The 27375-nt window shown below is 67.2% G+C and overlaps 1 protein-coding gene across 15 annotated transcripts in view; it reads left to right on the top strand.

Annotated features, from left to right (window-relative positions):
- ADGRB1 (adhesion G protein-coupled receptor B1) overlaps positions 1–27156 on the top strand; it is an 80485-nt gene extending 53329 nt beyond the window's left edge. For 5 of the 15 annotated variants that reach the window (XM_045453478.1, XM_045453479.1, XM_045453473.1 and 2 more), the window contains exons 19-32: positions 2983–3086; positions 5143–5245; positions 5905–6055; positions 6790–6859; positions 8303–8369; positions 10394–10479; positions 15639–15806; positions 16297–16468; positions 19713–19808; positions 21362–21416; positions 23652–24334; positions 25516–25551; positions 25726–25830; positions 26355–27156. In XM_045453478.1, coding sequence (XP_045309434.1) covers positions 2983–3086; positions 5143–5245; positions 5905–6055; positions 6790–6859; positions 8303–8369; positions 10394–10479; positions 15639–15806; positions 16297–16468; positions 19713–19808; positions 21362–21416; positions 23652–24334; positions 25516–25551; positions 25726–25830; positions 26355–26555 — 2097 coding nt within the window. In that variant the 3' untranslated portion in view covers positions 26556–27156. The remainder of the gene's footprint in view (positions 1–2982; positions 3087–5142; positions 5246–5904; positions 6056–6789; positions 6860–8302; positions 8370–10393; positions 10480–15638; positions 15807–16296; positions 16469–19712; positions 19809–21361; positions 21417–23651; positions 24335–25515; positions 25552–25725; positions 25831–26354) is intronic. The other 10 variants (XM_045453488.1, XM_045453487.1, XM_045453481.1 and 7 more) reach the window with 9 other exon arrangements.
- The last annotated feature ends 219 nt before the right edge of the window (positions 27157–27375 follow it).

The raw sequence follows: 27375 nt of genomic DNA, 5'->3' as shown, positions 1-27375 counted from the left end.
TGCCTCCAGGGACTGCTGGCCGCTTGGCTGACCTTGGACGACTTTCCTCATCTTCCTGGAGCCTGCCTTCCCGTGTCCGTTCACCCAGCCGGCCTCATCGACTGAGCGTCCGGGCCGGGCCTGGCCCAAGGGGGCTCAGGAACACGAGGACACCGGCTGCAGGGACAGCCAGCCTCCCCCAGCAGTGGGACCCAGGCCGGAACTGAAGGGCCTGGGGGGCGGGAAGTGGTGTTTCCAGTGTGGGGAAGGGCCGTCCAGGCCGCAGGAACAGCACGCACGTGGGTGGACCCCACGCTGTCGGGTGGGTGTGGGTGCCCTGTCCGGGGGCTCCGACTCTAGGTGCCTGAGGAAGGCGGGAGGCACCATCTGAGGGCAGAACTACCGGGCTGGGCCTTCAGGAGCCAGCGGAGTGGGAGAGGCCCGGTGCGGCGTGCCGGGCTCAGCCGGGCTCTCAGAGCTGCCCTGAACGGTGTCGGCCGAGTCAGACTGGAGCAGGGATAGGAGTGTCCCCCTTAGGGTGGGGGCCCCTAAGCAGCCCCTTGTCCCCCAGCCGTGCTTTCCTGATCATGTCCCCAGCACACCCGCTTCCCCTCAAGCCCAGAGGCAGCGGGCCGGGGAGGGCCCGCAGAGACCATCCTCTTGGGTCCCTCCCGCCGAGGAGCCATGGTCAGTGTTCAACAAGCGTGCCGTCCCCCTGCCACGTGCCAGCATGCCGCTTACCAGGGTGCCCTGCCCGCTGGGGCTCGGCGTGGCCCTTGACGTGGACGTGTGGGCCGGCAGTCACGCGGGGGGCGGGGCAAACACGTGGTGCGTGCGTAAGCACAGACCAGCTAGGCGCTCAGGGCTGCGCTGAGCCACGTGGGGAGGAGAAACTGGTCTGTTTTCCAGCCTGAGGCCCCTCTGAGAGGCACCAGAGGCACCACCACCGACATACTGGCAAGGGTGTTCTGGGCAGAGGGACCGTCTGGTGCAAAAGCTCTGAGGTGGGAACAAGGAGGCAGCCAGGTGACGGGGCAGTCTCATGAGGCGGAGGCAGAAGGTGGGCAGGGCTAGGCCCAGTGGCCTCAGGAGCATTCACAGTTTGGGGGTGGGGCGTGGGTAGGGAGCACTCTGAGCGGGGCCGGGGAGCACTCTCAGCGGGGCAGGGGAGCACTCTCAGCGGGGCAGGGGAGCATTCTGAGCAAGGCAGGAGAGCACTCTGAGCGGAGCAGAGGAGCACTCTGAGCGGGGCAGGGGAGCACTCTGAGCAAGGCAGGAGAGCACTCTGAGCAGAGCAGAGGAGCACTCTGAGCGGGGCAGGGGAGCATTCTGAGCAAGGCAGGGGAGCACTCTGAGCGGAGCAGAGGAGCACTCTGAGCGGGGCAGGGGAGCATTCTGAGCGGGGGGCAAGGGAGCATTCTGAGTGGGGCAGGGAGCACTCTGAGCGGGGCAGGGGAGCATTCTGAGCGGGGCAGGGGAGCACTCTGAGCAGAGCAGGGAGAGCTGTGATCAGGGCAGGGAGCACTCTGAGTGGGGCAGGGGAGCATTCTGAGCGGGGCAGGGAGCACTGTGAGCAGGGCACTGGAGCACTCAGTGGGGGCAGGGGAGCACTGTAACAGGGCAGGGAACGCTGTGATCAGGGCAGGAGAGCACTCTAAGTGGGGCAGGGAGCACTTCAGCAGGGCAGGGGGCATTCTGAACGGGGCAGGGGAGCACTCTGGGGCAGGGAGCACTCTGAGTAGGGCAGGGGGCACTCCAAGTGGGGCACAGAGCACTGTAAGCAGGGCAGGGGAGCACTCTGAGCGGGACAGGGGAGCATACTGAATGGGGCAGGGAGCACTCTGAGTAGGGCAGGGGGCACTCCAAGTGGGGCACAGAGTGCTGTAAGCAGTGCAGGGGATCACTCTGAGTGGGGCAGGGGAGCAGTCTGAGCGGGGCACGGAGCGCTGTGAGCTGGGCAGGGGAGCACTCTGAGCGGGGCAGGGGAGCATTCTGAGCGGGGCAGGGCGCACTCCAAGTGGGGCACGGAGCACTGTGAGCTGGGCAGGGGAGCACTCTGAGCGGGGCAGGGAGAAGTCAGTGGGGGCAGGGGAGCACTTTGAGCAGGGCAGGGAGAGCTGTGATCAGGGCAGGGGAGCACTCTGAGTGGGGCAGGGGGCATTCCAAGGGGATAGGGAGCCCTGTGAGCAGGGCAGGGGAGCACGATGAGCGGGGCAGGGAGCACTGTGAGCAGGACAGGAGAGCACTCTGAGTGGGGCAGGGAGCACTTCCAGCGGGGCAGGGGGCATTCTGAGCGGGGCAGGGACGTGGCCTCTAATGGCATTTTACAAAATTCTCTGGCCACCACTTGGAGAAGGGCTGTGGGGGCCAGGCCAGGGCAGGGGTGGGGGTGCAGATCAGCGGGCCAAGCACGGTAGGTGAAACACAGGGACCTGGCACAGCAGAAGGGACGTCGAGGAAAGAGCGTAAAGCTGGGGCGCCTGGAGGGGCTGCGGGGCAGCGGTGTCGGCGGAGGGAACGGGGTTCGAGGCAGTGGAGGCTGGAGGTGCCGGTTGGATGCCGGTCGGATGCAGCGGGAGCCAAGGGGCCGGTGCAGGGAGCCCCGCGTTCTGCTGTCGGCTGGCCTTCCAGAGGCGTGCGGGCTGGGAGAGCTGTCTGGGGTGGGGCGGGGGGGGGGGGTGCCCTGTGACCTGCCTGTGACACGGGGAGAGCCTCCTCTGGAATCGGGTGGGGGCGGGAGGTCTGTGAAATGTAGGCAAAGGCTTCATCAGCAGGTGACTGTACCTACGCCAGCGAAGGCCCCGCCTCCAGCAAGAGAGGAGAAGCCCCTCAGGGGACTGCCCAGGCCAGGGGTAGGGGCAGCACGGGGGTGGGGGGGTGGGGAGTGCTGGGGGTGCAGAGGGAAGGCTCCACCCTGGCACCCCCGCCCCCCAGCCTTCAGGGCCACAGAGCGCCCACGAGGCCGGGCCCTCACTCCGCTTTCTCCCGCCCTGGAACCCTCAGAACATGGACAAGGGGACCGTGCCATCGGTGACGCTCATCGTGGGCTGTGGCGTGTCGTCCCTCACCCTGCTCATGCTGATCATCATCTACGTCTCCGTGTGGAGGTGCTGCCTGAGCGCGGGCAGGGGCCGGGGTGGGGGGCCAGCCCCCGTGGGCCCCAGGAACCCCGCGGCTGGGGTCAAGTCTTGTCCCTTCTTCTTGGAGGGCGGCCACGGGGACAGGCTGGTCCAGAGCCCCCTTCCCAGTCGGTGGTACTGTCCCCTCTGTCGTCACCACCCCGCCCCTGTCTCCCCCTGCCCACCGCCATCACAGATGGACCGCACCCCCACCGCACCTCTGCCACCACCCTCCTCCCTCTGTCCCCCTCCCTCCCCGACAGTCCCCACGGGCTCCCTGAGGGCCGCTGCCTGGATGCCGGGTAGCACTGGAGAGGTGGGGCAGGTGTCAGTCGGGGATCGACCGGTCACCCTTTTCTCCTGCCCTCTGCTGTGCCCACGCTGATGCACACAGGTGGCCACGCGTCCTCCTGCCCTCGGAATGCCCCCCCCCCGGCAGATGCCAGCTAGCCTACTCCCCAGCCAAGCGCCCTGCCCTGGGACCCCGCAGCCCCCAAACTCTGTCCTGCCGCACAGGCGTGCGAGGTCTTCTCTGAGCCCGGGGTCAGGTCTCAGGGCAAGAGCCTCCACTGGCCTCCCTGCCCCTCACTCCCCTCGCCCGGGCCGTGGGGCCTCGTCACGGGACCCCTGGACTGCTCCCCCTGCCGGGCAGGGTGGGGGAAAGGCAGCAGTCCCCAGCCCTGGGGTAAGGGACATGTATGCGTAGGCGCGGGCCACAGACGAGCATGAGTGTGTGCGGGCACAGGGGCGCCTGCGGGCAGCTCTCACCTCCCTGCCCCCAGAGCCCTGCTGTGAGCCCCACTGAGGTTTCGGGCTGGGAGTATGAGTCAAGGTCACCCAGCCCATAGCCCTGCAGCTGCCTCTTGGTGTCTGGGCTCCATGGGCAGCAGAACTGATGTCGAACCCTGAGGCCAACAAGGAGAGATCGATGTGTAGGCGGGGGAGGGTGGGCCTGTTTCCCCGTACCCACCCCCCCATCCTCCCCTAGGGCAGGAGCACTGAACCACCAAACCCCCCGCATCTAACCAGCACCCAGTGCTCCTCCCACTCAGCCCCTCCTCAGACCATCTGTCCCAATCCCCGTGGGCGTGCTTGGCCCACTGGGCCAGCCCCTCCCCTGAGGCCTTGGTTTCCAGAGACTTCTGGGAAAGGAGGCTTGGGACAGCTCCCGCCCTCCAGCCCTGCCTGCTGCAGTTCTGAGGGTTTTGCTGAAGGTTTTCAAAGCGCCTCCTTTCTGAGCTCTGCTGGCTGAGTCACTGCCCCTGTGAGCCACAGTCAGGACCCCAACCCCTTGGAAAGTGACCCCCCCCCAAGGTCACACACCACATCAGACCGCATCATGGCCCCTGAGGGGCAGCCCTGTACCCTCTGCTCACCACCTGCCTGGATCTCAGCCCCCAAGGCCACTGGGAGGCTGGCTGCCCTGGAAAATGGGACAAAAAGTGATGGGGGCTAATGCTTTCTGTATCCTGCCCCTTGAATCTCAGTCACCGTCCTGAGCAGCAGATCCCGTTCCCTCCACCAGTCTCACAGATGGAAAGACGGAGGCACAGAGGGGTTGGGCCACTTGCCCAGTGTTGCACAGCTGGAGTATAGCTAAGCCACTGCAGCCCCCACTCGGAACCATTTTGTCTTCTGGCCTCAAAGTCAGGATCAAACGGGGTGGGAAGGGCTAGTGGGACAGGGGGAAAGCTAGGTTGAAAACCAGGAGCAGGCAGAGACCGAGACCCCAGAAATGATCTGTGTCCAAGGGATCCGGTGACAGGGAAAAGATCTTACGCGAAAAGGGGAAGCAACTCTAAGGATAAGCCATCCCCAGCGGGAACGGTCAACTGCGCTCAGTGTCTCCCCCCAACCTGGCACCTGACTACATGCTGGAATTTAGTATGCAGTAGGCAGGAAGTGTGGTAGGGGCGGTGGTGGTGACAGTGGCCACAGCAAGGTCTGCAGGGAGGAGGTGGTGCCCTAGTCTTGGTACATCCACAGGAGCCCAGTTCCCGTGAAGATGAGGCCCCGTGGGGCACTGACACACTGTCTCCTGTAGGTACATCCGCTCAGAGCGGTCTGTCATCCTCATCAACTTCTGCTTTTCCATCATCTCCTCCAACGCCCTCATCCTCATCGGGCAGACCCAGACCCGCAATAAGGTAGGTGACCTCTGCCCTACCGTGCACACCCCAGCGTGCCCAGATGGGACGGGGTGACGGTGATGCCCCCCAAAAGGATCCCAAGGAAGCTCGGGGAGGAGAGCGTAGGGCCACACACAGTCCCCCGTTCTCCTCCGACTGCAGCTGTCATCTGGCCGGGACCCGATGTCTGGAGTCTCCAGCTGGACTGGCGCTCTGAGATGAGCCGGTTCAAGGACCCTGGCCCTGGCCCACCACTGGGGCCCAGACCGTCTGATCTTGTCTGTGCCATGTGGGCTTGAGGGTGATTTGTCCTCCCTGGGTGTCAGGTTCACCACCTGCTGAACAGGCGGACTGAACCCAGAGCCCTTGAGCGGGTTCCCGCCGGCATTGGGTGTATCTCTGGGTAGTCGGGAAAGATGGAGGGAGAGGGGGCTCTGTCCCCGGCAGTTTGTGGCCCGGGTGACACAAGCACTCCTGGGAGGTGGGGAGGGGGCGGCTAGCCGATCAGCAGCCCTCCTACAGGCAGTGGACCGGGGGACCCCTCGGTGGCTTCGCACCTGGGGATTTGACCTCATTGCTGCTGCAGACGCTGAGCTTCTGTCAGCCTCACTCGGGGCGGGCAGGGAACAGGTGAGTGGGCACCTGCCCGGCCTAACCTGCCCGCCTGCCCCGCCCAGGTGGTGTGCACTCTGGTGGCTGCTTTCCTCCACTTCTTCTTCCTGTCCTCCTTCTGCTGGGTGCTCACCGAGGCCTGGCAGTCCTACATGGCCGTGACCGGCCGCCTCCGGAACCGCCTCATCCGCAAGCGTTTCCTCTGCCTGGGCTGGGGTGAGCGGTGCCGGGGCAGGTGGGCGGTGGGGCTGCCCCTCCCCGGGCCTGCCCTGCTGCAGCCCCTCCCCCTCCCCCCTTGCCCTGCCCTCGTCCTCCTGGGCCTCCACAGGGTTGCCAGATAAAACGTGACACCAAGTCCATTTGAATTTCAGGTAACGACTGATTTTTAAAGTACATCCCATTCAGTATTTGGGATGCGCTCGTACTAAACGTGTTTTCTTTTTGGAAATTTTTTTGACGCTGATTTATTTATTTTGAGAAAGAGAGTGCGCGTGCACATGACTGGGGCAGGGCAGAGAGAGGGGCGGGGGGGGGGGGGGGGGGGAGAGAATCCCAAGCAGGCTCCACGCTGTCGGCACAGAGCCTGACGCGGGGCTCGACCCCACGAACCGCGAGATCATGACCTGAGCTGAAATCAAGAATCAGGTGCTTAATCAACTGAGTCCCTTGGTGCCCCCAAAATGTTTCTTTTTTTATTTGAAATTCAAGTGTGATTCGGTGTCCTGTATGTCGTTTGCTGACCTGCCTGTCACGACCACGGTTCCATAGGCCCTCATCCCCGTCCACCTCCTGTCCCCTTCTCTTATGCTAGGTGTCACCCCCTGTTCAGGGGCTTCAGAGGCACATTGTGCCCCTGCCTCACCCCACCCGTGGGGCTGCAAGGAGGCAGAGGGTGGACGGGGCTCGGATGGTGGGGGGACCGACTCCCTTTCTTTCTGGTCCTTCCCCAGGGCTCCCTGCGCTGGTCGTGGCCATTTCTGTGGGATTCACCAAGGCCAAAGGGTACAGCACCATGAACTAGTGAGTCGGGGCAGGGTGGGGATGGGGTGGAGGCCGCTCGGCTCCCCCAGACCCTCCCACTGCCCTAGAAGGTGACAGCTGGCTGGGTGCCCGTCTCACAGAGGAGAGACCTAAGGCTGGGAGAGGGTGGGGGCCCCGGGGCTGAAGGCTGGGCTCTTCGAGGGGCTGCTTCCCCTAATCAGCCAGCTCCTCCCGGACTGGGCAGCAGGATGGAGAAAAATGAGGCTCAGGGCCACTGGAGCTTTGCACCTCCTCCTTAGGTACCTCGGACAGCTCCGGTGGCCTGTTTTCCCCTCTGTACCCACATATGCACCTCTGCATGACTGTGGTGACAGGGGTGGCGCATAGCTCCAGGGCAAGGCAGGTGGTAGGGGGCCTATTTTGCAGATGAAGTCAGGGAGGCCCTGAAGGGTCAGCTGGGCGAGGTCCGGGGGCCTTGAATGCCAAGCCAGGAAGCTTGGGGTTATCCTAAAAGCAGTGTGGTGATTCCCAGGGTTGGGGGAGAGGAACCAAGGCTGGGAGCTGTGGCTACAGGCCACAGGGGAGGAACAGGGGAGCCAGAGGCAAGGGGAGGGACTGATGCAGGCTGCATGGGCTTGGCTCTCTGTGGGGCCCCAGGGGAACAGGCCATGGCTGGGCCCTGAAGCAGTGACCCACGTGGGCAGCAGGGACAGTGGACATGAAAACCCGTTTACCGGAAACCCCAGTAGCGTGAGTGCCAGGAGGTAAATATGGACACTGTCCCCAGCGCTGAGAGGGTCAGGGGTGGATCAGGGGAGGGTGAGGCCATTAAAGTGGGGGTTCTGAAGGATGAAGAGGAGTTTGTCTGACAGCATGGGGTGGGATGCTCAGGGCAGAGGCCACGGCACAGAAGAATAGTGTCTTCGCTGGGCTCGGGGCTCCCGTGGGCCACCGTGGTGGGTGGCGGGGCTGGCGACCATGTGTGCGATGAGGCAGGACCAGGCCAGATGTGTGAGCAGAGCACCAGGTGCCCCCAGCCGTGGGGCCTGGGCTGAGTGGGCAGGTGGAGGGCCAGACCAAAGGCCCGACCCAGAATGTTGGAATTCTGTCGGGAAGAAGGGTCTGTGTGTGAGGCTGGCGTGGGGCGGGGCGGGGCTGGGGGGGGGGCGGGGGATCTAGGAGGAGAGTGGGGGGCAGCCTGGGGCGGTCAGGCACCCTTACCTGGCCAGCCCGGCTCTGTGCTGTGTGGGTCCGAGCAGCCGTGCCGCTGCCCTGCGCCCGCTTCTCCGTCTGTGAGCCGGGCCCGCCAGTGCCGCCCGGGGTCCCGAGGGCTGGGAAGCCAGCGTGAGTGCGCGGCATGCACACGGGAGGGCTTGCTAAGCGCCCGGCTCCTTCTGCCGCTCCCCTGCGTCTCACCTGCCTTCCCGGGGGGCGGGGGCTGGGCCCACGCCTGGCCACTGACCAGCCCGTCTCCCTCCCCAGCTGCTGGCTCTCCCTGGAGGGGGGACTGCTGTATGCCTTCGTGGGACCGGCCGCCGCTGTCGTGCTGGTACTGAACCCTCCCCGCCGTCCCAGGTGGCCGTGGGCTGTATGCGTTGCCCTTTCTGGGTCGCCTTGATCACCAAGGGGTGGATGGCGTTCACGGTCCCCCTGCCCTGCCCTCGGGGTGCAGGAGTACAGAGGCTGGGCTGCAGGAGTGGCCGTTTATTTCTGTGAGCACAGCATGTGTGATTATCGGGCACCGGCCGTGTACCTGCCAGGAGATCGGTGTGAGTTCACCGGGTAGGCGACTGGCCGAGTGGGGACAGTGGGCGGATGGCTGACGGGGTAGCAGGGAGGGCCAGCTAGGCCTGGGTGAGGAGCGGAGGAGCCGGCAGAGCCTGAGGCTGGGGGGCCAGGGGCCTGTCCCTTGCTGCCACCAGCTGTCACCCTCTCGAGAAGGAAGCACCTCCTTGTTTTCCCTCGCCCCTACTTCCCACACTCCTTTGGGGACGGATGTGAAACCGTGCCATGTGGCACACAGGGTTATTGTCCCCAAGTTAGGGCTGAGCAGGGGGAGCTGGGCACGGCTGGGGGCCTCCGCCCGCCCTGCCCGAGCCCAGCCCTCTCCATGCAGGGCCACACCGCCTTGGTGGGGGCACCTGGGCACAGGCCCGGGGGAGGCCCCGCGTGTGAGGGTGGAGGCGGTGGGCAGCGGGCCTAGCCTGAGGGTCCCGGCTCCTTTATTCCTTGAAGGGAGAGGCCTGCATGCTGTGCATGTCAATGCCGCTCTTCAGAGGCCAGGCCGGCTCGCCGTTTTACAAACAGGCGACCCAGGACGGATGGGAGGCTCAGCTGGTGGAGGCAGGAGCCCCCATCCCCCACACCCCCTCCCAGGGTGCGTCCGGAGGACACGGCTGGACCCCAGCCCAGGGCCCCTTCAGTGACACGGGGACACACAGGTAGAGACAGCACAGAGCCCGCTACAGGCAGGGTGGTGGCAGCGGCTGTCCTGCCCCTTCTGCCCCTGGCCTTGTCAGAAAATGAGGTCACCCAGGAAACATGCCTCCTGCCCCGGTGCCGGAGTCCGGGAACTTTCCGTTCAGACAGGGATGAAAGGCAGGGCCTGGCCGCTGCTGTGTGTGGAGTCATGAGCGCTCAGATCGAGGGGCTGCAGGGCGTCAGGGCGCCCCATATCCAGATCCGAGCAGTCTGGGGCCAGTCCTCACAGCTGTCAGGCAGCTGTGTGGGAGCCAAGGGGAGGGCCTTCAGGGGAGCACAGAAATGAGCTGGGAGCCTCCCCACCCAGGAGAAGGGACCCCCCAAGGTCTCCAGGGTCGTGGCTGGGCCGACGGGTGCACCCTGGGGACAGCTTCTCTTTCACGTAGGCGGTAGCTCACGCGACGATAACAGCAGGAAGCACTTTGTAGGGTGCGGGTGGCTGGCGGGAGGGGGTCAGGAAGGGCACCATGGCAGCACAGGAGCGGTGTGGCCCCAGCACGGGGAGGATGTCCCCGAGACGGCCCTCCGGTTGGGCCCTAGCAAGGGTTGAGCTCCCTGTTGTGGGAGGAATCCAAGGAGCGGGGGGTGAGCGGCTGCGGGGGCACAGGGCACGCCCAAGCATGATGGCGGTCCCTCCTGTGGTCTGAGCAGGGCAGGCACCCTGTGTGTAGAGCCAGCCTGATCCCTGACCTGCGACCTCTGGACAGATGGCATCCCAGCTCGGCAAACGCTGCCGACCACAGTGGGGACAGCAGATGGGCGTCCGGGCTGCCCAGTGCAGGCCAGCCCGGGGTCCAGCCTCTGGAGGGAGCCCCGCACGTCACCCTCTGAGCCCCAGCTGGGTCAGCCCGGCCCCTTCTCATGTCCACCCCTGCCGGCAGGGCTCCCAAATCCTTGGGGAGCAGGTCACGTGGGAGGGTCACGTGGGGGACTTGAGCAGCAGCACCTCGCCCTGGGTGGAGCCCTGTGGCGGGAGAACCCCCACCTGACGGCTGCTCCCGGGGGAGGTGGCCAGGCCGGCGGGGCTGGCGAGCCTGGTGGGTGGTGCTGTCTCCCTGGAGCCCCGCCCCCACGCCCTGCTCCTCTCTGCAGGTGAACATGGTCATCGGGATCCTCGTGTTCAACAAGCTCGTCTCCAAAGACGGCATCACGGACAAGAAGCTGAAGGAGCGGGCAGGGTAGGGCCGGCCCCGGGCGCCTCACCCGCCTTGAGTCAAAGACCCAGAGCCCACCCGCTGCCCTCGGGCCCCAGAGCAGGTGGACAAAGGAGGCTCAGAGGCCTGTGCAAGGCTCACGGCCAGCCCCTGCCCTGCCCTGTGCCTCAGTTTCTCCGTCTAGTCCTCAGAAACAGTGAAGCCCCTTGTTTTTGGAGACCCTACCCCCGCGGGGACCACAGGGACGGTGGAAGGGTGCACCTGGCCCCCCGCTTCCCTACCCTGGGGTTGGGTGACCCCGAGCGAGGATACAACCTGCCCATCCTCATGGTGGCTTCAGCGACGGGTGGAGGGGACAGGGGACAGGTAGGATGCTCCTCCTACTTGGGGAGCCGGAGCCCAGAGGGCAGCGTCTGGCCACAGGGCACGTGGCTCTGCAGGAGGCTGGTCCTGAGTGTGCCCCGGCCGCCCCCAGGGGATGCGAGCCCTGAGGTCACGGACGGGGGCCAGCTACTGGCTGAGACTGACCCCCTCACTCCATCCTGCCCCAGCCCTCTGAGCCCTCCGCACCTCACCTCTGCCTGCCGCTCTGCGCATCCTTCTGCCCTCGCCGGTGCCTACTCCCCTCCCTCCGTGCCAGTCGTCCGTCTCTGTCTCTGTCTCTGTCTCTGTGTCTGTCTCTGTCTCTCTCCTCCTCTTCCTGCTCCTCCTGCTAACCCTAGTGAACAGAAGCTTCAGGAAACCATCCTCTCTGGTCCTGGTTAGAAAGCCGCTAACGCTGCTTTAGGGGAAGTGGACGACGACCCCGGAGTGCCCGCGGTGGCTGGGAGTCTGGGTCCCCCATTCCCTGGGCCTCATCCCCTGGAAGTGGGGATTGGCACGCCCCACCCCGCCCGCCCTCAGGACACACCGCCCCCCACGCACATCCCTGGCCGGCCGAGGGCTGCACACCCGTCGGAGCACTGCAGCAATGGGTACGCGGCGCTCACTCGGAGCTGGCTCGGCCCCCGGCTTCCGCAGTCGCCCCTGGGCGGGCTCCCTCGTTCCGCTCCGTCCCTGCAGCCGAGTGGGGCGAGTGGCGGGGAGAGCGGGTTTGAGCCGCCAGAGCCCAGGGCGTCCGTGGGGCTACCTGCCCCCTGGGGCCCCTTCCTGGGCGTGCAGCCGGTGCCCTGGCGCGGACGCACTCCCGGCTGTACCCGCACGGCTGCGCGGAGACCTCCCCCCGCAGGAGGAGTCCTCCCCACGCTCACACACTCGTGTGCACACGCACGCACACCTGCGCACACACAGGGCCTGTGGGAGGGTGCCGCCCAGGTAGCTGACTGGTGGTGGTCGGGTGCAGCACGTGCTCCCCGGCTGGGGCAGCCGCCTGGGGTAGTGCACGGTCGGAGCAGATACAGGGGACCGGAGGGAAGTGGCCATGGCCTCACTCCGGGAGTTCTTCGTGTGAACGTGGGCACATCGTTTCACCCTCTGCTTAACACGGACGTGTGGGAGGACCGGCCCTGCCGTCCCCCAGGACCCTGTTTTATCTCTCTATCTTGTGGACCCCAAACCCTCTGACCCCAGGACCCAGTCTGCACCCACTTCCTGTGGCAACCCTCCTTCCCCTAGGAGCCATCTGGGCCCATCCCACACCCGACTCAGACCCAGTCCCCCACCCCAGCCCCCACCCCCTACCCCGGTCCCCCCGCTCAGACCTGGTGCCCTCCCCCCACCCTTAACCACCTCCCAGACCTGGTCCCCCCCACAACGCTTCAGAACCGGTCCCCCCCAGCCTCCCAACCCCAACCCTGGACTCAGCCCACCCCACCACCCGCCAGACCCGGTCCCCCCACACCCCCAGCCCCTCCCGGACTGGGCCCCCCCCCACCATTCCCCTCCAGGACCCGGTCCCCCACCACTAGCCAGCCCACTCCTGGGACCGGGTCCCACCCCCCCCCCCCCCCAGCCAGCCCACTTCTGGGACCTGGTACCCACCCCAATCAGCCCATTTCTGGGACCTGGTGCCCCCTCCCCCCGACCAGCCAGTCCACTCCCAAGACCCGGTCCCCACACCCCCAGCCCCTCCTGGCACCGGGCCCCCCCCCAACCATTCCCCTCCAGGACCCGGTCCCCCACCACCAGCCAGCCCACTCCTGGGACCAGGTCCCCCCCCCTCCACTGCCAGCCCACTTCTGGGACCCGGTACCCACCCCAATCAGCCCATTTCTGGGACCCGGTACCCCCTCCCCCTGACAAGCCAGCCCACTCCCGGGACCCGGGACCCGGTCCCCCGACCCCCAGCCCACTCCCGGGACCCTGGCCGGCCTAGGAAGGCTCAGGCAGGACTGCTCTGGTCCGTGTGCCTGCTTTGCCCCGCCCCGGTTCCATGAGAACAGTGTCTGCTCTGGTCTCGGCCTTTGCATTTCACTTGCAGTCAGCCGCCCGGGGCCCCCCTTGGGCGCGCCCTCAAACGTGCCGAGTGGGGAGTCCTGTCTGCGGCCGCCACCGCCTCCGAAGCCGCCAGTAACGCCACGTTAGTGCCTCTCCTCACCAGTGCCCCCCGCCCCCGGCTCTGCTCTCTGAGTCACATTTTGTTTGTTTTAAGCTTTTTCTGTCACCTCTGCCATCCACTCTGGGGATCCTCCCCACCCGGCCCTTCGCCAGGCTCCCCTCCTCCGTGCGGCCAGGGACGGGATGGGGCCGGGTCAGCGTCGGAACACTGTGTACCGGCCTGCCATCGGCGTGTGGCTGTGCCGGGGTCTGGGTTGTGCGCTGAGTGTTGTAAGCGCATGTGTGCGTGAGTAGGTGGGTGCGGGGGGTGGGGGAATGTCCCGTGAGCGAGCACGGGGGAGTGTGCAGGGCACTCCTGGCCGTGGGGGGACCCGGGTTCAGGTCGGGACGGATCCGTTGAGGCAGAAACCAAGTTGGGAGGCCCAGGCAGGGACGAGGCTCCGGGAATACGCGCTGTTTGCTTCACACGCCAGTCTCTTCGGGGTAGAGGGTGCCATCCTGGGCCTGTCACAAGAGCCCTGGGGGACATTCCCTGCTAGGTCACGCAGCAGGTTCCGATCAGTGGCCCGGCCGACCCTGAGCCAGGCTCACGCCCCTCCTCCGCATCAGGGGCATCTGACCTTCCGAAGGGTCAGGCGGTACCACTGCCCGTGGGCCTCCCCGCCAGCCCCTCTCCTGCCCCGGCAGAACTCAGGGCTGCGGGGATGCCACTAAGGCAGGGTCCCCAAGCCCGGGCCATCTGCCAGCCACATCGGGCTGTAGATGTCAGGGCTCCGGCCCGAGGGAAGATGGCTCACAGCAGGGTGAGACTGCCCCTCTGCCCGCCCCAGGGGCTCTGCCCTGCCTTCCTGCTCCGAAGGTGGCCAGAGAGGGTCCGCTTTGGGAGGGAGGAGAGAGATGAGGGAGCCCTGCCGGCCACGGTGGAGACACAGAGGTTCAGAGCCGGGAAGGGAAAAGGACAGCCGGGCAGTGTGTGCACAGTCCTGCAGGGCCCACTTTTTCAGGTTGTGCCCCTCGTGCAGGCAGAGCACCCCTTGTGGGCACGGGCACCGCGGCTGGGGGCCTCAGCACCCGGGGATGGAGGGGGGCCGGGGATCGGTAGGTTCCCCACCCTGGGAGGGGAGGGGAGGCGGGTCTGTGAGGTCTAAGTCTGAAGCCCACGCAGTGGTCAGGAGAGAAGCGTGGGGGCTTCTGGGTGATTCCTGGCTCAGGCTCGAGTCACTGGGCAGCTGGCCGGGGGGGCTGTCCTGGAGAAGAAATGGGGCTGCGGCAGGGGCTGGCATGGGGACCTGGGTCCTGGAGGGGGAGGGGAAAGGAGGAGGAAGAAGACAGGGAGGAGACAGGCCTGTCCTCTGTGCAGGCCACTCAGACGGGTCTGGAGAGAGGAGGACGATGGCTCGGGCAGGGCCTGTGGCAGGCTCCCCACCGCAGGGCAGAGAGGGTGCACCTCTGGGGAGAGCTCCTGCCCCCGCCCAGTGAGCAAGGTCCAGCCCGGACCCCAGGTCCTCCCAGCCTCTCCCCCAACAGCCCCCGTGCCCCCAGCTGCTTCCTGGTGGCCCTGGCCCCTGCCTGATGTTCCTCGTGCCCCTCACCCCTGCGGCCTCTCCTCGTGCCCCTCACCCCTGCGGCCCCTCCTCGTGCCCCTCACCCCTGCCTCCCCTCCTCGTGCCCCTCACCCCTGCCTCCCCTCCTCGTGCCCCTCACCCCTGCGGCCCCTCCTCGTGCCCCTCACCCCTGCCTCCCCTCCTCGTGCCCCTCACCGCTGCGGCCCCTCCTCGTGCCCCTCACCCCTGCCTCCCCTCCTCGTGCCCCTCACCCCTGCCTCCCCTCCTCGTGCCCCTCACCCCTGCGGCCCCTCCTCGTGCCCCTCACCCCTGCCTCCCCTCCTCGTGCCCCTCACCGCTGCGGCCCCTCCTCGTGCCCCTCACCCCTGCCTCCCTTCCTCGTGCCCCTCACCCCTGCCTCCCCTCCTCGTGCCCCTCACCCCTGCCTCCCCTCCTCCCCTCCTCGTCCCCCTCACCCCTGCGGCCCCTCCTCGTGCCCCTCACCCCTGGCTCCCCTCCTCGTCCCCCTCACCCCTGCGGCCCCTCCTCGTGCCCCTCACCCCTGGCTCCCCTCCTCATGCCCCCTCACCCCTGCCTCCCCTCCTCGTGCCCCTCACCCTCGCCTCCCCTCCTCGTGCCCCTCACCCTCGCCTCCCCTCCTCGTGCCCCTCACCCCTGCAGCCCCTCCTCGTGCCCCTCACCCCTGCGGCCCCTCCTCGTGCCCCTCACCCCTGGCTCCCCTCCTCGTGCCCCCTCACCCCTGCCTCCCCTCCTCGTGCCCCTCACCCCTGCGGCCCCTCCTCGTGCCCCTCACCTCTGCCTCCCCTCCTCGTGCCCCTCACCCCTGCCTCCCCTCCTCGTGCCCCTCACCCCTGTGGTCCCTGCACCTCTCTTGCTCCACCTGCATCTGCCTCATCCTTTTGATGAAGGTGTCCTGTAAGGAGGGGAGCAGGTGGCCCGGACCCCAGCCCCCACTCCTGGTGGGAATGACCATGGCCCCAGAGGCTCCTTGGAGCTCCTGCAAGGCAGTCACCTGCCCATGGGGGCAGAGCCCCGGAAGTTGTAACAGTGGTGAGGGTGGGCTCAGGCACAATTCGCAGACACGGATGCAAGCCAGCCCCACTGCTGGTGCCCTCATGACAGGCCCCGAGGCTACGAAACAGTGACTGCGCCGTTCAGAAGACGCGACAGGCTCAGAGCGGCCACAGCATGGCCCGTAGTGGTACCAGGAGGTGCCAGGCTGCAGAGGGCAGTGCCGCCGTGGGGGGCTCCTGGGGGCACCAGCGGAGCGGGGCCTGCCGAGACGATGAGGTGCCTGTGGGTCTCTGTTCTCGTCTCTGTCCCCACCCCCACCCCTGTCTGGCCCTGTCTGTCTGTCATCTCCTGGAGTAGTTCTCTCGTTCTCTTTCTCTCTGTCCAGAGCTCAGAGGTCTGGCCAAACACCGCCCCCCAGTGGCCACCCTGTAGCCCCCCCAGCTCCTGCCTCCAGTGCACCTCCCCTCATGTGGCCTCCTGGCAGTTAGGAACCCGGGTCTTGCAGAGAGTTCCTCTCTCACCACTGCCCAGCCCCCCCCCTCCCCCGCAGACCACCCTCCCAAGTCTCTGGGAGCCCTTGGACTCCGGGCGGGTTGCCGGGCAGAACTCTGCTCCCCAGGAGGCCCCGGGCCTCCTCAAGGACCAGGACCGGAGCGGGTGGAGAGCCCCGGGAGAGGGGCGCCGAGCGGGCCCCCCAGGAACGCGCCCCCTGGCGGGAGGGCGGCCGGGGCAGCTCTGACGCAGCCCCCCGCTGCGCTGTCCGCAGGGCGTCGCTGTGGAGCTCCTGCGTGGTGCTGCCGCTGCTGGCGCTGACCTGGATGTCGGCTGTGCTCGCTGTCACCGACCGCCGCTCCGCCCTCTTCCAGATCCTGTTCGCCGTCTTCGACTCGCTGGAGGGCTTCGTCATAGTGATGGTGCACTGCATCCTGCGCCGAGAGGTGCGCGGCCTGCGGGAGTGGGGGGCGGGGTGCGGGGGCGCGGCTTCGGGACCCCCGCTCGCTCCATAAGGCGGGGATGCGCGGCACAGCTGGGGCGGCCAAGGGCCGTCGTCTGCGTAAGGCCCCCTCCTGGAAGCGCCCCTGCGCCCCTCGCCGGCTCAGACCGGAGGGGTCCTGTCCTCCTGGGCTCGGTGGGACCAAGAGCCACCGGAAATGTCAGCAGCTTTGACGACGGCAGAGACTCCTGGCCCGGTGTATCTGGGCCTCTCCAGAGGGAGCAGGAGGAGGCTTTCACCAAACTCTCCCGACGGCCACCTGCCCGGTGGCCACAGCTCCGGTGACGCGCTCTCGCGTCGGGAAGGCGGACACGCGGAGAACGTGCGTCCGGACGTGGGCAGAAGAGGTGCCCTCGTGAAGCCAGAGGAGGCCGGGATGTCCACAGAGGCTGAAGGGGCCGGAGCGGGTGGGCAGACACGCAGAATTACCTCCCCTTCCTAGAACCTCCTAGAAAGATGGCAAAGCGATTTTATTTTTTTTTTTAATTTTTTTTTTAACATTTATTTATTTTTGAGACAGAGAGCATGAATAGGGGAGGGTCAGAGAAAGAGGGAGACACAGAATCCGAAACAGGCTCCAGGTTCCGAGCCGTCAGCCCAGAGCCCGACACGGGGCTCGAACCCACAGACTGTGAGATCATGACCTGAGCGAAGTCGGACGCTTAACCGACTGAGCCACCCAGGCGCCCCAGCAAAGCGATTTTAAAGCACAGATTGCAAAGAAAGCGGGAGAAGGGCTTCGCAGTGAAGCCTGGGAGTTCGGGGAGAAGGACGGGGGTCAGGAACTCAGCCTGCCTGAGGAAGCCGGGTCTACAGCTGGCGGTGGGGCGGGCCCGACGCACTGAGGCCAGAGAGCTTCCAGAAGTGGCGCTGCAGGGGCCCTGGATGCCCAGGGAAGGTCTGCGGTGGATGGCTGGTTGTCCGCTTAGGTAGCAGCCTGGACGCCCCCGCCCCGGGCTGAGAGCGCAGCCCCCACCCCACCTCCCCCACATGCAGCTCCACCGCCCCGGGTGGGGGCTCTGGGGCCCTGGTCTGGGGGTGCCCTGGGGTGCCCTGGCGAGACAGGGGTGCGTAAACCTGTGTGCTGGCCCTTGGTCACGCTGACAGCTGGGGCCCCCAGCCTCAGACCGCCTGGGGGAGAGGTGAGCACCCCCCTCCAGGGGCTCCGACCACAGGGAAAGACCGGATGACAAAGACCCGAAGCTTCTGATGTTGGAACAGCCCTGTTGGCAAGCCGCCACCACAGTCTCCACCACACGTCCACATCTGGCCGGTCCCGCGTGTCCACTCTGCAATCCTGAGGACCCGAGGGGAGCCTGTGCCGGACAAGTCTCAGATCCAGGCAGCCGTGGGGCCCCAGAGACAGCCCAGGAAGAAGCCGTTCCACAGCCCAGAGGCGACGTCCTCAGAGAGAGCGCTCGCGCCCCCGGCCACGCGTGCCCGGCTATGGCCTGACTGATCCGTGCTAGCAATTCTCACTGCTAGTTACTCCATCTTCTATGGATGGGGCGGCTCAAGGCCAGCACAGGGGTGGTTGCCTCAGTGGGGTGTGAGCACATGTCACTGACCGGGCTCTAAGCTCACGCCCTTGGCCCTCAGCTGCCCGGCTTCTGTGAAACAAGAACAGCAGGCTACCAAAAAGGAACAGAAAGGGAGCTTGTGGGAATTCAAAGCATGAGAACAGAAGCGGAGAAGCTCAGTAACCGGATAAAACAGAGGCTGTGTCCTGCAAAGGAGAGAAGGTAGAAACTGGAAAACAGAAGGTGCGTTCTGCAGGCCCACCTGACCCAGATAGGAGGTTCTCCAGGGACCCGGCACAGGCTGCCAGGTGGAGAGCAGGGATGTCTGCCTCAGGGGCCTGCTCTGGGGGACAGTCAGGCACCCCTGAAGACGCATGATTTCCTAGGATGGTTGGACTTCCCCATAAGCTCTCTGTGACCTCCTGGGTCCCACCTGCAGGGCCCATGCTACAGGGACCCTGCCACCAGGGGAAAGTCGGGCCTCTGTGGGGAGGGCGTGGAACATTTGGCAGGTGGATGAGCAACGTGGTCGTCTGAGTCTCCTGAGGGCAGCAGAGGGGATGAGGCTGGCCGGCTGGCCTTCCTGGAGGAGGGGCCACGAGGCCCTCTGGGAGAACATCTGCTCTCTGTGCCAATGGAGACATTGCTTTCCCATCTGCTGTCTCCTGGCCCGTGGCCTGCCTGCGCTGGGCGCACAGTAGGTGCTTAGAGATGTCTGCTAGGTGGCTCAGTGAGTCACAAGGATGGAAGAAGGTGCACCTGCCAGGGGAGGCCCAGGCAGTGGCCCTGAGGCCGGCGAGACCCCAGCACCACCTCCAATCAGCCGTGGAGCATCGGGCGCCCTGGGCTCGGCACCTGGAGTGAGTGGGGGCAGGTCCGCGGGTCTGTGCTGGGTCTGGGAGCCAGGAGCCCCAGCCTCAGCGCCCCCTCCTCCCAGAGCTGCCCACCTCATTCCAGGTACCTCCTCCAGGAAGCCCTCTGTGCTTTCACTGTTCCCGTGCCTTCACTTACTCCCTTTGCGCATCATGGCCCCACAGCGTCCGCTCCCCGAGGGGGGCTCTGCTGGCTGCTGCCCCAGCCGCGGGCGAAGGTGTGGCCTTTGCTCCTCACGCTCACGGCCAGCACCTCCCTGCAGAAGCAGGTCTCTTCTAGCGCTCTGTGCCGGCTGCCTGGGTGGCCTCTGGCCCAGAGCCGCCATCCCCGCCCTTCTGAAGAGTCCATGGCCATAATGGGTGAGATCCCCTTCAGTGGAGCGTGCTGTTAGTGACGCAGCTTGGGACCCGCCGCCACCACAGACGCGCTGTCCCAGGGCCCTCGTGGAGCCCGGGCGGAGCGCCTCCAGGGCAGTGGGGGCAGCGGAGGCCGTGGCCACTCGGCACAGGGTGTGGACTCCAGGCCCCTCCTCAGCCTGACGGCCGGATCTCACGGACACACTCCGGCCCGGAGGGCTGCAGCGCGTCCTCAGCAGGCCTGGAACTCTCTGAGTTTGGAATTTCCATGCCCCAAAGGGCAAGGAGAGAATCTCAGAGACGGGAAGGGAGGCGGGGCCCCGGCACGCAGGCCGCCCTCACGGAGGGGCCGCCCCGTGGTCCTCGCCCTTGCCTTCCCGCCACCCTGCCGGGCGAGCGGTCTAGGGCTGCCGCTGACCGCTCTGCTCTCTCTCGCCAGGTCCAGGACGCCGTGAAGTGTCGCGTGGTGGACCGCCAGGAGGAGGGCAACGGGGACTCGGGGGGCTCCTTCCAGAACGGCCATGCCCAGCTCATGGTAGGGCTCAGCGCGCGGTGCCCCCGGCGGTGTCTCCTCGCCCTGCTCGGAGCTGCTCTAGGCTCCAGCGGCCCCTGAGGAAGAGCTCCGAGCCCAGTCCAACACTGGGGAGACAGACTGGGGCTCACCGAGGTGAAATCCCTGGTCCGGGGTCTGGGGACGGGCAGGGCCCAGATGATGCGTCTGGGCGAGGCTGCCACCGGCCCGTGCCCACCCCCGGTGCCACAGTGCCCTCGCCTCAGCTGCAGCGCCCCCATCTCTGCACCTCCCGTGCCCCCTTCGTTGTCCTCCAGCTTAGCCGGGGTGGGACGTTGGCTCACTCAGCCTCCATCGGGCGGACCAGCCCTGGCCTCTCCACTCACCCTCCACCCCACGTGGCCTTGTCCCCAGCCGGGTCCACTCAGGCCCTCCGGCATCACACGTGCCGTTCGGGTCCAGGTACTGCCCACCCCGCCTGCCCACCTCGCGGGTGTCTGCTAAGACGTCACCTCCAGGGAGCCCTCCCTGACCCCCGCCCCCACCCGTGCCATCAGGCCTCCTGTTCAGGTCCTGGCAGCGCCCTGGGTGAATTCTCCAGGCTGTCACTCGCCGCCTGCTGCCCGCTGGGTGCCCCCCGGTATGCAGTGAGCCTGGCAGCCGGGAGCTGCTCACTCAGTCCTCGGGGCACTGAGCCACCTCATGGCGGCTGCGAGGCTCGCAGCCGGGACCTCAGCAGATGCCAGCGGCCGGCACCGGGAGGAGGCTTGTACCCTCACGGTCGTGGGCAGGGGCCCCCGATACCGCTCCGGGCCCCACTTCTCCCCTCAGATTCTGTAGTCTTCCCACCGACCCGACCTCTGGTTTGCAGAGAAGGAGCCTCCAGGTTTGGGATTAGGACCCAGCCCTACGGCCCCTGGAGAAGGCCACGCCACAGCCTGGGGTGGCCCGAGCCGGGTTTCCCAGTCCACCGAGCTCCTGGGCTGGGGTGGGGCAGGTGTCGCAGCGGGGATCTCAGCCACCGCTCAGGAGACAGCTGGCCTCACCCTGGCACCGGACATCTGTGCCTGAACCCGTTCCACCTCTCTGGTCGGCTGGCCTCTGTTTCCTCATCCCCGGGGCTGTGGGGAGGACCACGCCGGTGACGGGGGTGGGGCCCCCCCACGCCCTGCACATCAGCAGGCGGCGGCCCCAGGGGCTCTGGCGTGACACCCTTTGCGTGCCCTGCCCCCCGGAAGGGACATGAGGCCCTGGCAGAGGGGTCTTTGTGCTGGAGTCCCAGGGGCCGGGGGCCGGGGGAGACAGAGCCGGGGGGGACAGGAGCACGATTGAGCTGCAGTGGGACCGGCCTTCCCAGCTCATCCACAAACGCCCTGGCAGGCGCGCGCACGCACGCACACGGAGTACGCAGGGGCGGGGCCGCCGCCGGGGGTTCTCTGAGCGCCGGAGCCCCCGGCCGTGAGCTTGTAGCCCTCCTGGCGCTCCGTGGCGGGCACGCGCGTGCGCACACGCACACCCCTCGGGGTGCGGCTCCCGCTCGGCCTGGGGCCTCACCCCGCCCCGCCTCTGTCTTGCAGACCGACTTCGAGAAGGACGTGGATCTGGCCTGTAGATCAGGTGAGCGCCTGCCAGGTGAGAGCGACAGGTGGCCCTCGCCCGGGCCACTTGCTTCTTTTTCTTTTCTCTGTGTGTGCGTCTGTCTGTCCATCCGTCTGCCCTCATCCCACCGCTGCCCGCCACAGCCCATGCCGTGAGGTTGGGTCACATCCGCCCAGATGGAGGGGCTACTGCCGGGAGGCCTGGTCTGTACAGGCAGACCCGGGCCTTCCTCCGGGGCCTGGCCCGCCCCAACCTTGGCGGCACAGCCACTTCTGCGCCTCCCCACCCACTGCCCTGAGGCTGCAGCAGGCAGGGCCTGTGGGTCGAGGGCAGAAGAAACTGCCAGAAAGCTGTCCGGGAGCTTGGGCTCACCAGGCTGATGCGGTGCTGGCGGGATTCTTAGCACTGGAGCGAACCCCTGGGGCCCGCTGCCCTGGGCCTGGCCCTGTCCTCTCCCCGCCCAGCCCCTGAACAAGAAGCCCTGTGCCCCCCGCCCCCGCCGACACTTCTGGTCTTCGGTCTCCGCTCTCTCTGTAGGGGCGGGGAGGCTGCACCAGCTGTGAGACACTGGAGCCACCCCGCTTCCACCTGTCACCCACCTCGTCACCCGCCCCTGCCTGCGTCCCTCCAGGGCCCGCGTTCTGTGTTGTCCTCGCGTCTTCATCTTCCATCCAGCCATGGCGGAGGGTTGGCCGAGCCATCTGGGGGGACATCAGTGGGAGCAGGAGGAAAGCAGGGTGGAGGAGCCAACCCTGGGCCCTAGAGTAATGCTGAGTTTCCTGGAAGCAAGGGGAAAAGGGGAATCAGCTGCCCAATGAAAGGAAACCGCTTTAACGTCGTCGTTCTGAGAGCCGGGGGTCCCGGCAGTGACAGGCAGTGCCGTTCAGAGCGGTGGAGAACCAGCCGGTCGCACTGCCTTGGTCTGTCAGATACTTTTGAGGAGCATCTTCTCCAGAGATAGCCATGGGGGCGGGGGTCGAGACAGCCCCAGATTGGGAGTGTCAGCTGCTGCCCGGTGGCCCCCGGGAGAGCTTCCTGGAGGAGGTGACCTCTGGTTGGGCTGAGTGGGAACTGGACAGAAAGGTCTTTCACTTCCCACCTTGGTCTCATGTAGTCTAGGCAGCGTCCCTGAGAGGTGACCCTAAGACTTGAGGGCTTTTGGAGGCTCGTGCCCAGCCCCCTTTGGGTGGTACTGGCCTCTGAGGCCCCCACTTCTTCCTCATCAGTAAGATGGTGCAGCCTGGCCCGTGATCTCTCAGGCAGCTAGCGACTGGAGGCATGGCGGAGGGCGGCGGGGGGGAGGGGGGCTGATGTCACAAACACAGGGTGAGGTGGGCACACGGGCTGGGGGGCTGGGGGCCTAGAAGGAGTCTGGATTTGGGGCCAAGCACACAGGGGACCCGCAGCCGGATTTCTGCAGGAGAGGTGCCCAGCTCTGTCCGGGCGACGGCCCGCTGTGAGGTGGATGGGGCGATCTCTGCAGGGGGGACCCCGGAGGGGCACAGGTTTGGCGGGCGAGACGGCAGGTCCCCCGTTGGTCGACCTGGAGTGGGGGACGGTTGCAGACATGGGTGCAGGGGGTTGGCGTCCGGAGGCCGGAGAAGAGAAGGGGCGGGGGAAGCCCTGCCAGAGAGGAGGGAGAGTACCGGGGACTGGCGAGTGACCGTCCGCTCGGAGGGCGGGTGCCGGTGGGGTGGCACAGGAAGCCGCTGACAGGAGCTGTGGGCGTTTGGGGGCTGGACGAGGGTGTGGCTGGGTGCCCGCCAGCCAGCAGGGAAAGCGCTCCCGCGCTCACAGCGGGCTTCCCGTGGACGGGCCCCGAGTGGGCCTGGCCGCTTTGGGCTCTCCATGGGCCAGTGAGGCTGGATTGACGGGTAAGAGCAAGGCAGGTGGTGGGCAAGCTGGAGCCCGGGTCGGAGGTCGTGGTGGCCCGCCCCCACCCACTGCAGCCGAACAGAAGCGGGCTAGGCATACAGGGCCCCGCGCGGCAGGAGCGATGAGGAGTGTGTTCCTGAACTTCCGAGAAGTGTGGGCTGGCTCCAGGGCCAACAGGGGCCCGCTCAGCTGCTGGGAGGGGCTGTGTGTGGGTGGCGGCCATTTGTCCTCTTGTCTGCGGGGGCAGACAGGAGCACCCCGTGTTCCAGCCTGGCTTGAAGAGGCCAAGGACTCCCAGCTGCAGCAGCACCAGACACAAGTCAGGGGCGCGCCGGATCGAGACCGTCCGAGGCATCCCCGAGGCCGCGCTGACCCCCTCACCTGTCCCCACAGTGCTGAACAAGGACATCGCAGCCTGCCGCACGGCCACGATCACGGGCACGCTCAAGCGGCCGTCGCTGCCCGAGGAGGAGAAGCTGAAGCTGGCCCACGCCAAGGCGCCCCCCGCCAACTTCAACAGCCTGCCGGCCAACGTGTCCAAACTGCACCTGCACGGCTCGCCCCGCTGCCCAGGCGGCCCCCTGCCCGACTTCCCCAACCACTCACTGACCCTCAAGAAGGACAGGGCGCCCAAGTCCTCCTTTGCCGGGGACGGGGACATCTTCAAGAAGCTGGACTCGGAGCTGAGCCGGGCCCAGGAGAAGGCCCTGGACACCAGCTATGTAATCCTGCCAACGGCCACAGCCACGCTGCGGCCCAAGCCCCAGGAGGAGCCCAAGCACAGCATCCACATCGATCAGATGCCCCAGACCCGCCTCATCCACCTCAACATGGCACCTGACACGGGCCTCCCCGCCCGCAGCCCACCCTCCCGCCAGCCCCCAGGGGGTGGGCCCCCGGAGGCACCCCCCGCCCAGCCCCCGCCGCCCCCGCCCCCACCACCCCCGCCACCCACCCTGGAGCCGGCGCCCCCCAGCCTGGGGGAGCCCGGGGAGCCCGCTGCCCACCCAGGGCCCAGCTCGGGGACCGGGACCAGGAACGAGAATGTCTCCACCTTGTCCGTGAGCTCCCTGGAGGTGAGGGCAGCCCAAGGGTCCTGGGGGGGGGGGGGGTGGGCAGGGGTGCTGTGGGCGCTGCTGGTTTGGGCTGCAGCCAGCGTTAGGCAGGCCAGGCCTGGGAAGGCCGGAGGCCGGCATCCTGGCCTCACTCCTGCCGGAAGGGGTCCCCTGGCAAGAGTGGGGACAGGCCTACGCCGGAGAGCTGGTTCCTGGCAGGGCCTGCCCTCACCCTGTTCTCCCGCCATGCTGCCCCTGGCCCTGCTGGGCCCTGGCGACAGGGGGCTGGTGGCCTGTGCCATTGCAGTGGGACCCACCCAGCTGGACTTGGGCTGGCTGCAGTCTAGCCCATTCCGTGGTCGGGCAGTCACAGCAGCAAGTCCCTCCTTAGGTCAGCCTGAAGCCTGGAAGTGACCACACTCAGCCTGTCCGGCATGGGGCTCGGAGTGTGTTGGGGGGAGCGTTGCCTAGCACCCCCAGGACCCCCGCCCTCCCCGGGCCACGCCCCCACCTCCTGGCTCACTTCCTCTGGTGAAGCAGCCCCAGGCCCCAGTTCTCTGTGGTCCCCCAGCCGTGCCACCCGCCCTGCGTCCAGTTCTCGTCTCCTCGTCACTGGCCAGTGCCGGAGGACAATCTAAGATGGTGAAGAAAGGCAGGGGCAGAGAATGTGGAGGCATTGCTCCGCTCTTCCGTCTGGCCTTGGTGTGCCCACAGCCTCCTCCAGGACCCCTGCCCTCTGCTTCACTCTTGTCCTCTGTCTCTCGAAGCGGGAGATGGCCCTGGGGACAGTCTGGGACAGAACGTGATGAAAAGCATCTGCAGGCTTACCCCCGTTCTGGAGCTGCAATACCGGAGCCCCAGGCGGCCGTGTGACTGTCACTGCTGTCTGGGGCCTTGGGCTTCTATTCCCCTTGGCTCAGCGGGCGCCCCTCTGCCCACCCTCTTCCCCCAGAGCCCTCGGGCTGGGCCCGGCTATCCCCGGGCAGGGGCGGGGCCTACAAGCGGCCTGGGCGCTGCCAACTATAGGGCAGTCAGAGGCATGTTCCCCAGCTTGGTGGAGAACCCAAGAGTAGCCATGGGACGAGGGGTCCCCAGTCTCCCCCCGTCTCAGGCGGGGAGAGGCCTGGACTTGTGGTCTGGGAGGTTTGGGGCGACTGCTTGCAAATGCGCACAACCCCCTTCTCCCCCCCCCCCCCCCACAGCGGCGGAAGTCGCGGTATGCCGAACTGGACTTTGAGGTGGGTCCTGGTGTCCCCTTCCCCAAACACCCAGAGCCGGAGGCGCTCAGAGGGGGTTCGGGGACAGGCAGCTGGAGTCCAACCAGGGGCAGGGACGGGCTGGGGGGGAGGAGCCCGGCCAGGCAGGGCGGCTCCTTTCCAGGCTCAGGATGCCCGGCCCCTCCCGCCCCGCAGAAGATCATGCACACCCGGAAGCGGCACCAGGACATGTTCCAGGACCTGAACCGGAAGCTGCAGCACGCGGAGAAGGACAAGGAGGTGCTGGGCCCAGAGAGCAAGGTCTGGGGGACGGGGCGGGGCCTTGGGGCTGCGGGCGGGGCGTTGGGGCGGGGCCGGCAGCGGGAGAGCCCTTGGTTGAAGTCCCTACGCGCTCCTTCCCCTCGCTTCAACTTTTCCCGAAGGCTGGCCCGACGCAGCCCTGGCGAGAGCCCCGCACACCGGCCTTCCCGGGGACCCGCCCCACGCCCAGCCCCGTCCGGAGGGGTGCACGGGGCGGTGCACGGGGGGCTCTGGCTTCTGCCAAGGAAGGCAACAGCCAAGGGAGGGGTGCCAGGCAGGCGGGGCCCCGGGCAGGCGGGGCCCCCACGGCGGCGGGAAGCACTCCGCTCCCGCTCGGCCCCGGGGGGGGGGGGGGGGGGGGGGGGCTGGGGGGGGGGGGGGGGCGCTCCCTGCAGCCCGCCTCTCCGCCCGCTCAGGTCCCTTCCTCTCTGTTTGATTCCCGTGTGCGTTCTCTCCTCCCCTCCTCCGCTCCTGCCCCGTGGCCTCCCTCTCGGCCCCTGCCCCCCTCCCCGCCCGCCGGCCAGCAGCCGGAAAAGCAGCAGACACCGAACAAGCGGCCCTGGGAGAGCCTTCGGAAGGCCCACGGGACGCCCGCGTGGGTGAAGAAGGAGCTGGAGCCGCTGCCGCCCTCACCGCTGGAGCTGCGGAGCGTCGAGTGGGAGAAGTCGGGCGCCACGATCCCGCTGGTGGGCCAGGACATCATCGACCTCCAGACCGAGGTCTGAGCGGGTGGGCGGCGGCCACGCACCGGGCCCGAGGAGGACATCCTGCTCCGCCCGCTCCCGCCGCAGGACGGGCACAGACACGCTCCCGGGCTGCGGGCCAGGCCCGCGCCCCGGCCTCAGGGCACTCGGACGGCGGCCGGGCGGAGGCCCGCGGCGCTGGGACCAGAGCCAGAGGGGACAGGAGGCCCCGGCGGCCCCGGGTGGGCACAGGGCTCCAGAGGCCTGAAGGTGCCTCAGACTCTGCCCTCCTCGAGCCCGGCGCCGGCGGGCAGGCGGGCGGGCGGCCGCGGACAGTGGCGGGGCGGGTGCGGCCAGCATCCCCAGGACACCTGCCTGAGCTGCCTCGGCAGAGGACCAGCCTGCTTGGCCCAGCTGGCCTGGCACCATTTTTTAGACACCCCTACCCCTCGGGAAGCAGCCAGCCCCCCCCCTCACCTTTCCAGGGCCCGGGGCCCCTCCCCAGACCCAGGTGGAGAGCCCTCTCTCCCACCTGTGCTGACCCCAGGGGCAGGACTAGAAGCCCACTCCGGGAAGAAGCAGGGGTGGGGAATCTATTTTTTCTCTCCTTTTCTTTTCTTCAATAAAAAGAATTAAAAACCCACATCTCCTCTGTGTGGGCCTTCTCTGTGCGGCACGAGCCCCGAGGCCACCTTGGTCCCTCCATCCGGGTCAGAAGGGCGGGGCAAGCCTGGTGGGCACCTGGCCTCCACTCCCGCCTCGTACCCTGCCTGGGTGTCAGGAGCTCACCCTGTGTGGGCGTCGGTCCCCAGGCCGGCAGTCACGTGGTCCCCGGGGATGCCGTGAGGGAACCGAGGGGGAC

The sequence above is a fragment of the Leopardus geoffroyi genome, chromosome C3 (genome assembly GCF_018350155.1).
Source record: "Leopardus geoffroyi isolate Oge1 chromosome C3, O.geoffroyi_Oge1_pat1.0, whole genome shotgun sequence".
In the NCBI taxonomy this organism is placed as follows: domain Eukaryota; kingdom Metazoa; phylum Chordata; class Mammalia; order Carnivora; family Felidae; genus Leopardus; species Leopardus geoffroyi.
The sequence above is the reverse complement of the archived record's forward strand: the minus strand, read 5'-3'. Positions and strand labels throughout refer to the sequence as shown.